This window comes from Perissodus microlepis, chromosome 18 (assembly GCF_051167445.1).
Source record: "Perissodus microlepis isolate ML-2025 ecotype Zambia chromosome 18, ASM5116744v1, whole genome shotgun sequence".
Classification (NCBI taxonomy): Eukaryota; Metazoa; Chordata; class Actinopteri; order Cichliformes; family Cichlidae; genus Perissodus; species Perissodus microlepis.
In genome coordinates this window covers 31,809,125-31,823,198 of record NC_140478.1, presented here as the reverse complement: position 1 = coordinate 31,823,198, position 14,074 = coordinate 31,809,125, and the positions used below count along the sequence as shown (strand labels likewise).

General features: G+C 40.5%; 1 protein-coding gene across 2 annotated transcripts; it reads left to right on the top strand.

Moving 5' to 3' along the window:
* The first annotated feature begins 1,403 nt into the window (after positions 1-1,403).
* LOC146368585 (uncharacterized) lies at positions 1,404-3,382 on the top strand. 2 transcript variants are annotated; one of them, XM_084912312.1, is made up of 3 exons: positions 1,620-1,931; positions 2,064-2,138; positions 2,498-3,382. In XM_084912312.1, the coding sequence occupies exons 1-3, from the start codon at positions 1,715-1,717 to the stop codon at positions 2,644-2,646; spliced, it is 441 nt and encodes a 146-aa protein (XP_084768438.1). In that variant the 5' UTR covers positions 1,620-1,714; the 3' UTR covers positions 2,647-3,382. The 2 variants fall into 2 exon arrangements, with proteins under 2 accessions (XP_084768439.1, XP_084768438.1); XM_084912313.1 differs by having other exon boundaries at positions 1,404-1,931; positions 2,064-2,616.
* The last annotated feature ends 10,692 nt before the right edge of the window (positions 3,383-14,074 follow it).

The following is a 14,074-nucleotide window of genomic DNA, read 5'->3' as shown; positions in this document are numbered from 1 at the left end:
TAGAGAAACACATCATGGAGCTGAAATATGATCCTGCTTCCTCATTTGGACTCATTCACCTCAGCTGACACATTCAACAGCAGACAGGTTTTTGTAGCAGTCTGTCTCACTGTGGAGATTATAACGACTACTCCATCTTTGGCTCTGGAACTAAACTGTCTGTAACAGGTAAGAACAAACATTCATTTTCCTTCAGTTGTTTTATTGTAGAAGCTGAAAATGTGTTTAAAGTCAGTTTCTGCTGCTTCAGGCTTTACATGTTAGTTTTTCATCATTAGTAGAGAATTCATCTGCAGCCATTGTTACATAAGAAAAGCTCAATAATCTCTGAAAACATGTTGAAATCTCACTGAACAACTAAAGTCATTCTTTAGTTGTTCACACACATGTGTGAATGGGTGAATGACTGATTGTAGTGTAAAGCGCTCTGGGGTCCTTAGGGACTGAGTAAAGCGCTATACAAATGCAGGCCATTTACCATTTACCATTTTTATTTCTGCAAATATTAGTGATGTTACAAATATTTAGGATTTGATCATCTCAGTAATTCTGCTGGTTTTTGAACACAAGATCATTTTTGATGTTAAAATTAATACAGTAGCAGATTTGTAAATATGAATTTTGCTAAGAAGAAAATGTAGATATGTTTTTAATAGTGAACGATATAGCATGTTGGTTCAAAGAGTCATTTTTGGAAAAACATTATTTTATTAATTGTCATAGATACTGATCAGTGAAATATTAAACGTCTAAAATGTGATGAAAAATACTGGATAAAATATGAAATTGTTACTCAGGTTTTATGAGTCAAAATGACAAATAATAATAAAAGTTCAAAAATGTTATCTGTAAATATTTCTTTGAAAAATATGTAAAAGTAAATACACAATCATCCACAACATGTAATTTTTTAATTAAAAATAATAATAAATTAATTCAAATGGCCGAAAAAAGGATTTAATTATCTCTCAAATTTAGCTAAATTGCATTTAATTTTATTTAATAATTAATTTAAATATGGAAGAAAATAACAATCAAACCAAGTAATAAAATTAAAGCTGATCTAATTATTGCAGTAAAAGATTTAAGAAAATCTAATCATAGAAAAGTCTCTGAAAGAAGAATGTTAGTTATTGTAACAAATATAAAACGTGTCTTTAAAGACTATTTAAAATTTACATATTTTCAGTACAGAATAAAGTTAAAAAAGGTTCATGGATTTTATGGAAGAAGATCAACTCTGTTGAAATGTTTTTTGGGATTGGAAATATATTTAAAGTTAGATAAAGACAAATCTCTATATATACATTTAGAGTTGTGATAAATTACATTGTGAAGTAAAGCCAAGAAAATAAAGGAGAAGAAATACATTTTATTTCATGATGTAAAGACACACTGAGTGTTCCTCATGTGAGCCATGATGACATGAGGTGATGACTGTGTTTGATATGAAGCTGAATCCAGTGTATGTAGTGAACTTTGTGCTGTATTGATGAGTAGTTTAGTGATCAGAGTCCATGTAGTTTCCAGGATCAGACTGAATGCAGTGCAGTGCTGGAAGCTGCTGCTGACTGTGTGAATGTGTGTCTGTGCTGCTTGTTGCTGCTGTCAAACTTCAGATGAGCAGGTAGTGAAGCCCGTGGTGAGCGTGTACCCAGCAGCATCCAGAGCCCACCTGGAGGGGAACAGCTCCCTGCTGTGTGTGGCCTCAGCCATGTTTCCTCCTCTGGTCCAGTTCTCCTGGAAAAGACAGAAGAAGAACGGCGGAGAACCGGAGGAGCTGCCCCCTGCTGAGGGAGAGCAGCTGGAGCTCAGAGAGGCGGGACGCACCATTGCCATCAGGATGGTTGATGGGAGCCATTCTGACACATATAAATACAGCTGCTGGGTGAAGCACGAGGGGGGCACAGTGGAGGCCCAAACACAACAAGGTAATGAAGGCTTGGTGACTGTGTTCAGCAGTGATTCAGCTTCATGTGGAGATGCTGTCAAAGAGAGCAGAGCAGCAGAGGACTGACATTTCTCACTGCAGCTCCAAACATTTGACTCCTTTTCTGTTTCAGAGCTTCCAGCTCCAGCAGCCTCCTGTCCTCCAGAGAGAGAGCCAGCAGACCTGCCAGCTCTGCAGCCAGCTGACTGTAAGATCACCTGCTGCCTCTCTGCATGGACAGCTCCAATGTCCAATGAGGGAGCTGGAACAAGTTTAGGGACTCAGTCTTAAAGTTGCACTAATTGATCAAATCTTCATCCAACAAGCTCTGATAAAGCCACTGTACACTAGCTGCTCAGCACCAAACAGCAGACAGACCATAATATGTCAGAGATCAGTTTGTTAGCTGCTTGTGGAGTTCTTCTGCCCCCAAGTGGACACAAACACTACATCAATTCATCCACTTGAAGAAGAAGCTGTGACTGTTTCTATTTGGACTTTTTCTCCTTGATCTGAGAGGAATAACCCGACTGTCTGTCTGTCTCTTTGTGTCTGTCTGTCCTTCAGTGTCCTTCCAGTCTCAGTGCAGGGTGAAGCTGCTCTGCCTGCTGTACACAGTGCTGATAGTGAAGAGTCTGGTGTACTGCTGTGGACTCTCTCTGCTGATGATGCTCACAAACAAGGGACCGTCCACCAACTGCACACATGCTGACTGACTGTTTCCTGCTCGCCTTTTCTCACCATCAGATGTCATCAATTCATCTCATCCATCACTTTGATCAGTGTTCACAAATGTTAGTTATGATGTGTTGTGCTTCTTTTGGCTTTTTCTTCAACAGTTAGAAGATCATCTGAAATAAATACATCTTTACATGTATTGTTGCTCTGAGTTAGAATTCTTTTTGTACTTATTGTGACTTTTATTGTAGTAACAAAAATCATCAGGAATATTTTTATCACAAGTTTTCACTTTGATTTGTTTTTGTTTGATTTTCAAATGTCAAACAGTGTAGTTGTGTTTGTAAGTGTGAATAATAAAGATTTGAAGATGAAGAGTTTGATTCTACTTTCATTGTGTGATCAACAACAACCCGTGTGAGTGAAGCACAAACTGACTGTATCCAAACTTGCTCTCCTGCAGCAGACGGGCTGTGTGGGTTTCTGCTCTGCAGCCTCCACACCGTTAGCTGTGGCTTTTCACTTTAATAACACAATGACAGTTACAAGCATGAACTCTGCTTCAAGAATGATTCCAGGAAGGATCTGTGTTCTTCACCTGTGAGAGAAACAGCTCAAATCCTCAACTCAGAGCTGACAAATGAACTTTAATGGAATCAAAGGAGAGACCATGAAGCCCCTGCAGTCTGCTCAGCTCCCATTTTATTACCTGAGCTGAGTTTTTCATTCTGGATATCACACACGTAAGAACAGATCAAGTCTGAGCAGCAAATGTTGGAGAATCATTTTGAAGTGTTGCTAAATGTCGTTATTATTACAAAAACTACTGAATGATTCAGAAAATCGTTTCCAACAAGCAGAAATATGCAAACAAAGTAGAAACAAGGCAACATGAGTCATTCAGATGCAGATAACATATTCTCCTTCTTTTGAAGAACACAGTCATGAAATCTTTCTGTGTGTCATTCATTGAGTTGAAGTGCCTAATAGAAGAGGAAAAGCAGAAATAATCAATGATAGCTGAGACATTGAGAACATGGCTGTATGCCTGCTATCATAACAGCAAACAAAGCACACAAACAGCAAACAGACAATAATGTGGTCGCAGCTTGTTGTGTGTTGTGTCATTTTTGACATTTAATGAAGTCACAAAAATGTGTGCGACTCATTAAAGGAGTCTGTACGTGTCAGTCAGTGCTCTGTATTCATGTGTTCACCTCATTAAACTCACTGAGACACTTTTCTCCTCCAAACTTACAGCACAGCTTCATATTTCACTGACTGATTCTTTGATTACATCCATTAAGGGTCACACAGTGAAATTAGTGCAAACTTACAAATGTGTTGCAACAATTTTGGCCTCCAAACTGAACTTTGAGACAAACAGTGAAGCTGTGAGCAAAAAGAGGCTCCAGTGTGTGTCATGGTGGAGGAAACTGTTGTATTCCCACATTAAAAACATGCTGATCTTATTGGATTTTTCCCTCAAAGTCTTTTTCCTCCTTTTTCTCTTCATCCAAATGTTCTAGCAGGCTGACTGTGAGTCCCTGTTTAACCTGTACAGCAGAAAGTAACAGCAGTCAGCGGCCTCCACTTGACTTCATGACTTCAACCCCTCGCACAGTCACTTTCACTTTCTTCCTTCTGTCTTTTAGTCCTAAAATGTAGAACAACACCAGATCCAAATATTTGTGTCCTTCACTCACATCTTCAAATGATCCCTTCGATATCAGAGATGATACAAAGGCAACATTTGTCTTATTTCTCTTTCATGAATCAAAAAGTACTTTTGTACTGTTGTGTAAATGTGTGTGTAAAGGTGGATGACTGCCTGCTGCAAATGAAATCTAACCATGGGTACAAATAAATGAAGCTGAAGCTGACGTGAAACACAGCCCTGTTTTTATTACTGTTTATAGATATTAGAATTGATGATCATCATTTTAATGATTCTTAAAAAGGCTTTAATGAATCCTTCAGTCTGAAACCAACTTGGAACAAAACACATTAGAAGATGTGGGAAAGAACCACAGTGTGCACAGATTTAAACACACAACAGAACCACATGTGTTTGTTTAAAATAAGATTTTCACTCTAAATGTTGTTATATATGATTTTGTTTTTTTAACTACTTTGTGTGCAATTTATGAACTTTTAAAATATTTAACCATATTATTTTTTTTTAGATTTTTCTATTTATTTATAGTTTAGTTATATTTAGTGTTTTCATCACAGCTGTTAAACAACAGATAACAGTGTGTGTTACTAAATTCACAGCAACATGAATGTTTCTGAGTGTTTGTGCATCATGTGACCCAGATTTTTGGATCTGCTGTCAGATTGAAATGAAGACGATGAAACCACAGCAGCTTCAGCTGAGCTGTCAATCAGCAGCAGCAGTCTTATCTGTGGGCCGCAGGGGCTGATGGGAGCTTTGAGGACCTGTTAGAAACCACGTGGCCCTCGTCTGATCTCACAGCTCGTCCTTGTTTGGCCTCAGCTGCATCAGAGCGCCACTTCTCCCCATGTTCACCAGAGGAAACACCACTGCACAAAATGCTTTTCCTCCCAGCTGCTGCTCTGTGCTGTCTGTGTTCAGGTGAGTGTTTCCAGCCAATCAGGAGCCAACAAAGTCAACCTGTAACAAACACTGTCACACTAACCTTCATCTATCTGTCTGTGTCTCTACAGCACTGGTTACCATGGCAGCAGAACAGCTGATTCAGGAGGATTTAACATTGACCAGGAGAGTTGGAGAAAGTGTCTCCTTCAGCTGTGGAGGGACTGAACAGTGTGCTGAGGATTATATATACTGGTACCAGAAGAAAGAAAAAGAAACATTCAGAGTGATTTTTGATATTGATAAAAATAATGGTGACATAGATAGAAGTTACTCTTCTCATCCTCAGCTCAATGACTTCTCTTCTGTAAATACAAACAAAGGCTGGGCGTTAGAGATTAAGAAAGTTAAATTAAAGCATTCAGCCACCTACTACTGCTCCTGTTGGGTGTCTGATCCCCACAGTGAGAAATGATCCCTGCAGCCTGAACAAAAACCAACAGATGAACAGATGTCAAACAGTGTCTGTGACAGGAAGAGAGCAGTAAACCACAGCCCAGCTTCACATGTTTCACCTCCATCTCAGAGTCACAAACATACTGAGCTCAGGGACGATTTTTATTTACTGCTGTCAGAAATTCAATTCTATTTATTTCTGTTTAAACAGATTTTTCATCCTGTTTTAAGACAGAAACAAGAGGAACAGATGACATCAAACTTCCAAATGTAAACAAATGTATCCTCAGTCCCACAAAAACATTTATTCAAAGTGAAAGAAAAACAGATTGTGTCAAACTGAATCAAAGTCCATCCCTCATTCACAGTGTTAATGTTCTCTTCATGAAAACTCTTCCAGCAGCACTTGTTGTTTAACACCTTTCAGTACATTTAACCAGACACTTGGACTGATGTCAGGTCAGGATTTTGTCCTTCTAGCAGCGGCTCATTAGGACGCTTATCTTGTTGGACAGATTTCCATCAGTTTCCTGTGGATGTTTATAGAGGATGAATCAGTCACGGTGCCTCATCTTTCTGTCACCTTCTTTTCTCTCTGATAGAAAAAAACAGATTTTGTATTTGAATATGTCAAATCTGGAATAAAAGGACAGGATTTCTGCTCTCTGTTTGTGTTTCTGACCAATTACATGCAGCTTTGTTTGCATGCAGGTAAACAGTCTGTGAGGAGAGCAAAAGAGTCCATCTGCTGAAAATGCATCACATCATCAAATATAATCCAGACATGACTTTTTATTCAGTTTTTTTTTAAATTCTCTGTTTTCATAAACAATGAGCAATAACAAGAAATTGAAGTCTTTGTCCAGATATCTGCTGGACAAACCAGAAGCCAAGAAGAATTGCTTGTTGTATCCTGAAGCTAAGTCAGCAGACTAATCAATGGGTTCCCGGGTTGTCCAAACCCAGCAGGTCATGGCCGCCCTGACCTGGTTGTGCCAGAGGTTTGTTTGAAATAGAAGACAATAAAAACGATTCTAGTTTATCAAAATCATTTTCAGTGGGCACTGGATTAAAATTCAATGACAAAAAGACCGAGGTGATGGTTTTGGTAGCCCCACTGAGATCCCCAATGTATATTTAGGTACCTTGACCCAGCACAATAAGCCAACTGTCACAAACCTGGGAGTCAAAGTGGACTCAGATTAAGGCAGTCATAAAGTCAGGCTTCTTTCAGCCCATGCAGCTAGCTAAAATAAAGCAATTCTTTCACAGCAGCTCTTTGAGACAGTTATCAACACCTTTGTTAGCATTAGCTGGATTACTGTAATGCACTTTATATAGGGGCCAGTGCTTCATACATTCCTCATCCACAGAGGCCGCGAAATGCTGCGACTCGTCTTTTAACTGGCACTCCAAAGTTTGAGCACATTTCCACTATTTCAGCTTGACTTCACTGGCTGCCCATTCATTTTAGAATTCATTTTAAAATGATTTAATTAGCTTTTAAAGCCTTCCATGTTCTGGTTTAGTTTGGGGATAGAAGCTCCTCTTGAGTCCCTCTGTCCTTGCACAGATGGTGCAGAACCTGCCTGATTGCAGATGTTGGAACAGATTGTTGCAGGGACGGGACAGGTCCTTCAATATCTGGGCTTCTCTAGCCCAGCATCTCCTGGTGTAGATATTCTGAAAGGAGGGGAGAGCAGTCCTGCAGCAGCGTTCTGCCATACTTCTTCTTTCAATTCAATTCAATTCAATTCATTTCAATTTTATTTATATAGCACCAAATCACAACAAAAGTCGCCTCAAGGCGCTTCATAGATACAGAGAAAAACCCAACAATCATATGACCCCCTATGAGCAAGCACTTTGGCGACAGTGGGAAGGAAAAACTCCCTTTTAACAGGAAGAAACCTCCAGCAGAACCAGGCTCAGGGAGGGGCGGGGCCATCTGCTGCGACCGGTTGGGGTGAGAGAAGGAAGACAGGATAAAAGACATGCTGTGGAAGAGAGACAGAGGTTAATAACAGATATGATTCAATGCAGAGGTCTATTAATACATAGTGAGTGAGAAAGGTGACTGGAAAGGAAAAACTCAATGCATCATGGGAATCCCCCGGCAGCCTACGTCTATTGCAACATAACTAAGGGAGGATTCAGGGTCACCTGGTCCAGCCCTAACTATATGCTTTAGCAAAAAGGAAAGTTTGAAGCCTAATCTTAAAAGTAGAGATAGTTTCTGTCTCCCGAATCCAAACTGGAAGCTGGTTCCACAGAAGAGGGGCCTGAAAACTGAAGGCTCTGCCTCCCATTCTACTTTTAAATACTCTAGGAACAACAAGTAGGCCTGCAGAGCGAGAGCGAAGTGCTCTAATAGGGTGATGTGGTACTACAAGGTCATTAAGATAAGATGGGGCCTGATTATTTAAGACCTTGTATGTGAGGAGCAGGATTTTGAATTCAATTCTGGACTTAACAGGAAGCCAATGAAGGGAAGCCAAAACAGGAGAAATATGCTCTCTCTTTCTAGTCCCTGTCAGGACTCTTGCTGCAGCATTTTGGATTAGCTGAAGGCTTTTCAGGGAGTTTTTTGGACATCCTGATAATAATGAATTACAGTCGTCCAGCCTGGAAGTAATAAATGCATGAACTAGTTTTTCAGCGTCACTCTGAGACAGGATATTTCAAATTTTAGAGATGTTGCGCAAATGGAAGAAAGCAGTCTTACATATTTGTTTAATATGTGCGTTGAAGGACATGTCCTGGTCAAAAATGACTCCAAGGTTCCTCACAGCGTTACTGGAGGCCAAGGTAATGCCATCCAGAGTATGAATCTGGTTAGATACCATATTTCTAAGATTTTCAGGGCCGAGTACAATAACCTCAGTTTTATCTGAATTAAGAAGCAGAAAGTTAGCGGCCATCCAGGTCTTTATGTCTTTAAGACATTCCTGCAGTTTAACTCATTGGTGTGTGTTATCTGGCTTCATGGACAGATAGAGCTGGGTGTCATCTGCATAGCAGTGAAAATGTATGCTATGTCTTCTAATGATGCTGCCTAAGGGAAGCATGTATAATGTAAACAGAATTGGTCCTAGCACTGAACCCTGTGGAACTCCATAATTAACCTCAGTGTGTGAAGAGGACTCTCCATTTACATGCACAAATTGGAGTCTATTAGATAGATATGATACAAACCACTGCAGTGCAGTACCTGTAATACCTACAGCATGTTCTAATCGCTCTAATAGGATATTATGGTCGACAGTATCGAACGCTGCACTGAGGTCTAGCAGGACAAGCACAGAGATGAGTCCACTGTCAGAGGCCATAAGAAGATCATTTGTAACCTTCACTAAAGCTGTTTCTGTGCTGTGATGAGCTCTGAAACCTGACTGAAACTCTTCAAATAAACCATTCCTCTGCAGATGATCTGTTAGCTGTTTGATAACTACTCTTTCAAGGATTTTTGATATGAAAGGAAGGTTGGAGATTGGCCTATAATTAGCTAAGGCTGCTGGGTCTAGAGATGCTTTTTGAGTAAAGGTTTAACTACAGCCAGCTTGAAGGCCTGTGGTACATAGCCGATTATTAGAGATAGGTTGGTCATATTTAAGATCGAAGAATTAATTAATGGCAGGACTTCTTTGAGCAGTTTTGTAGGAATGGGGTCTAAAAGACACGTTGATGGTTTGGAGGAAGTAATTATTGAAGTTAACTCAGAAAGATCAATTGGAGAAAAAGAGTCTAACTTAACATCAATGGTACTAAGAGTAGCTGTAGATAATATTACATCTGTGGGATGATTACTGGTAATTTTTTCTCTAATGATAAAAATTTTATTTGTGAAGAAGTTCATGAAGTCATTACTAGTTAACGTTAAAGGGACGGTTGGCTCAACAGAGCTCTGACTGTTTGTCAGCCTGGCTACAGTGCTGAAGAGAAACCTGGGGTTGTTCTTATTTTCTTCAATCAGTGATGAATAGTAAGATGTTCTGGCTTTGTGGAGGGCTTTCTTATAAAGCAGCAAACTATTTCTCCAGGCTAAATGATGATCCTCTAAATTTGTGACACGCCATTTCCTCTCCAGATTACGAGTCATCTGCTTTAGGGTACGTGTTTGAGAATTATACCACGGAGTCAGGTACTTCTGATTAGAGACCTTAGTTTTCACTGGAGCTACAGTATCCAGAGTCGTACGTAGTGAGGAGGTGAAATTATTAACAAGATAATCAACCTCTGTTGGGGTAGCGTTCAGATAGCTGCTCTGCTCTGTGTTGGTACAGGGCATTGAAGATGATAACAGTGGGTGGATTATATTCTTAAACTTAGTTACAGCGCTTTCAGAAAGACATCTACTTTGATAAAATCTACTCTCCACCGCTGTGTAATCAATTATTGTAAATGTAAATGTTATCAGGAAATGATCAGACAGGAGAGGGTTTTCAGGAAACACTGTTAAATGTTCAGTTTCTATGCCATATGTTAAAACAAGATCTAGAGTGTGATTAAAGTGGTGGGTGGGTTCTTTTACATTTTGAGAGAAGCCAATTGAGTCTAATAACAGACTAAATGCCATGTTGAGGCTGTCATTTTTAGCATCTACATGGATGTTAAAATCACCCACAATAATTATTTTATTTGAGCTCAGAACTAAATTAGATATAAAGTCTGAGAAATCAGACAGAAACTCTGTGTAAGGCCCAGGTGGACGATAGATGATAACAAGTAAGACTGGTTTCTGAGTTTCACAGCTGGGGTGGACAATGTTAAGCATCAGGCTTTCAAATGAATTAAAAGTCTGTCTTGGTCTTTCATTAATTAATAGGCTGGTGTGAAAAATTGCTGCCACACCGCCCCCTCGGCCTGTGCTTCGAGGTTTCTGGTAGTTAGAATGACTCGGGGGTGTTGATTCATTTAAACTAACATAATCATCCTGCTGCAACCAGGTTTCTGTAAGGCAGAGTAAATCGATTTGTTGATCAATTATTAAGTCATGTACTAACAGAGACTTGGAGGAGAGAGACCTAATATTTAATAATCCACATTTCACTGTTTTACTCTTTGGTTCAGATGTGGATACTGTATTGTTCTTTCTTTTTGATTGTTTATGTTTAAGTTGTTTGTTGCTGGTTTTTAGTTTGTTTTTTGTCTTTTTGGAAGCTGACACAGTCTCTATGGAGATGGGTTTTTGGGGGGGTAGCAGGACATCCATGACTCACTGCTGATGCTCCCCAGCATTAGCGAGCGATTTGGAGGACTCCCGCTGCCTCTGGCACCGGTACCAGAGGAACTGCATCGCTGTGATCCACCCTGGAATCCTTCTAAACGGAAGCGCCGGGGACGTGGACATGTACGTGGCACGCGCTCTGGGAAGCTGCCCTCAAACAGCCCTGCCTTCTTCCTGTTTACCCGACGTCATCACACCATGCACACCTGATGAAGTTTTATTGGTTGCCATGCTGACAGGATACGATGGGAGGTGGAGAAATTAAACAACTTGCAATTACTGCATATCCAACCTGCTACCATGGATGGACAGAGTTAAATTAGCTCTTTTAAATGCAAGATCTGTATCAAATAAAAGTGTTGACTCAAAGGACCATGCCAGTTTCTACAGTCAATATTCCCCAGCAAGGCGACATTGATCAGTGGCCTCATCTTAAACCTGTTAAACTTCACAACATTGATGCAGAAGTGGAGCTACTGATAGGCACTGATGCTTCCAATGTTTGAGAGCCATGGAAGGTGATAAACAGTGTGGAGGGTGGACCTTATGCTGTAAAAACAAAAGTTGGCTGGGTTATAAATGTTCCCCTGCGCACTGGAAGTAACAGCGGAAATATCAACAACCGCACTGCTGTAACAGCCAATAGGATTTCTGTTGAGCGTCTTGAAGAAACGTTGATTAAACAGTACAATCGTGATTTTAATGAAAGATCCTCAGAGGAGCAGACTGAAATGTCCAGAGAGGATCTGTGTTTCATGGATATTGTTAGTAGTTCAATAAAACTTATTGGAAATCATTATCACATGGATTTGCCTTTCAGGAGAGAAGGTCCAGCTTGCCAAATAACCTCTGTGTCGCGAAGCAGCGTCTCCAGAGTCTCCAGAGTCTCCAGAGTCTCAGACGGAGATTTGAAAAGGATGCTCGTTATAAGGATGAATACACTGAATGTGTAAACAACATGCTTGAACAAGGATATGCCGAGCTTGTGCCTGCAGAGGAGTTGCAGAAAGATGATGGAAAGGTGTGGTACATCCCTCATCACGGAGTGTATCATCCCAGAAAGGGCAAGTTAAGAGTTGTATTGGACTGTGGAACAACTCACAAAGGAGCATCATTGAACAGCCAGCTTCTACAGGGACCTGATCTCACAAGCTCGCTGGTTGGAGTTCTGATCAGATTTAGACAAGAGGTTGTTGCATTAATGGCAGACATTGATTCCATGTTTCACCAAGTTCACGTCTCAGAAAAACACGTCAACGTTCTCCGTTTCCTGTGGTGGCAACATGGCGACACTACAAGGTCTGCACAGGAATACAGGATGAAGGTGCATTTGTTTGGAGCAGTATCTTCGCCAAGCTGTGCAAATTATGCTCTACAGAGAACTGCAGATGATCATGCACAACAGTTTCCAGCTGAAGTGGTTGATACAGTCAAAAGAAACTTTTATGTGGATGATTGTTTGAAATCTGTTGCTTCAGAAGAGGAGGCAGTGCACATGGTGAAGAGGCTGATGGATATCTGCGCTAAAGGAGGATTTAAGCTTTCAAAATGGATCAGCAACAGTCGCACAGTGCTCATGTCCATCCCAGAGGAAAGAAGAGCAAAGGAAATTAAGGCTCTGGATTTGGACGCAGATCAGCTTCCAGGAGAGAGCACTGGGTTTACAGTGGTGCATAGAAACAGACAAGTTCCGGTTCAGAACCTCCCTGCAGGACCGTCCAACAACCAGAAGGGCCATTTTGTCTGTGGTCAGCTCACTGTATGATCCTTTGGGAATCTTGTCTCCCTTCAGTATGCCAGCTAAACTGTTGCTACAAGATTTGAAGTGGGATGAAGTTATTCCCCACTCACTTTCCCAGCGGTGGCGTGATTGGCTGGAGGATCTCAAGCTGATTTCAAAGTTCAAAGTGGAACGTTGCTTTAAACCAAGTTGCTTTGGAAGACCAGATAAGGCACAACTTCATCATTTTTCTGATGCAAGTCAAGATGGTTATGGAACAGTGTCATATTTAAAGTTGGAAAAGAATAACATCACACATGTTGCTTTTATCCTGGGAGAAGCTAGAGTTGCTCCTCTCAAGCAAACTGCAATTCCCAGGCTGGAATTGACGGCTGCAGTTCTTGCAGTTCGAGTGAATATGCTTCTGCAAAAGGAGCTGCAGGTAAGGTTGGAAAAATCTGTTTTGTGGACTGATAGTACAACAGTACTGAAATACATTTCCAATGAAACCTGAAGATTCAATGCTTTTGTTGCAAACAGAATTGCTGTCATTCGAGAAGCAACAGATGTGAATCAGTGGAGATACGTTTCTTCCAAGGAGAATCCTGCAGATGATGCATCCAGAGGCATGAGTGCTGGGGATTTCCTCAAATGTAGAAGATGGATAAAAGGGCCAGAATTTCTCTGTAAGTCAGAAAAGGAATGGCCTAAACTGGATGTGGAATATAGTGTAATTTCTGCAGATGACCCAGAGGTCAAAAATGACCTGACAATGAATGTCATCGTGAAGGAATTACAAAATCCTACCAACTATCTTATCCATTACTTCTCGTCTTGGGCAAAACTTAAAATCTCTGTAGCCTGGCTTTTAAAGCTGAAAGAGGCTTTGGTGTTGCTGGCGCAGGTTTGAATAAGAATGATCTGGAAAGTCAGAAAGAAGTGGAGATAAGAATGGAAAGGTTTAAGACCACTTTGAAGAAAGGAAATATGACTCCAGAATATGTAGCAAAGACAGAACAAGCTATTATTCAATATGCACAACAACAGAAATTTAAAACTGAAATGGCTTTAATCAGCAATGGCCTCAAAGGAGTCTCCAAGGGAAGTTGTCTCTGCAAACTTGATCCAGTGTTGGATGCAGGAATCCTCTGAGTGGGTGGCCGATTGAATAAAGCAGCCACGACTATGGAAGTAAAGCATCCTGCAATTTTGACAAAAGATATGCATGTGTCAACACTGATTTTACGCCATATCCATCAAAGGTTGGGACATGCAGGAAGAGCACACATGCTGTCAAAACTGAGACAAAAATACTGGATAGTAAATGCAAATTCTGCTGCCAGGAAAATCATCTCTCGTTGTATCATGTGTAGACGCAACAGAGGAAAGTTTGTTGAACAAAAGATGGCGGATCTGCCTGAAGAGAGAGTCCTGCCAGACACAGCTCCATTCACAAATGTTGGAGTGGACTATTTTGGACCTATAAGTGTTAAAAGAGGACGA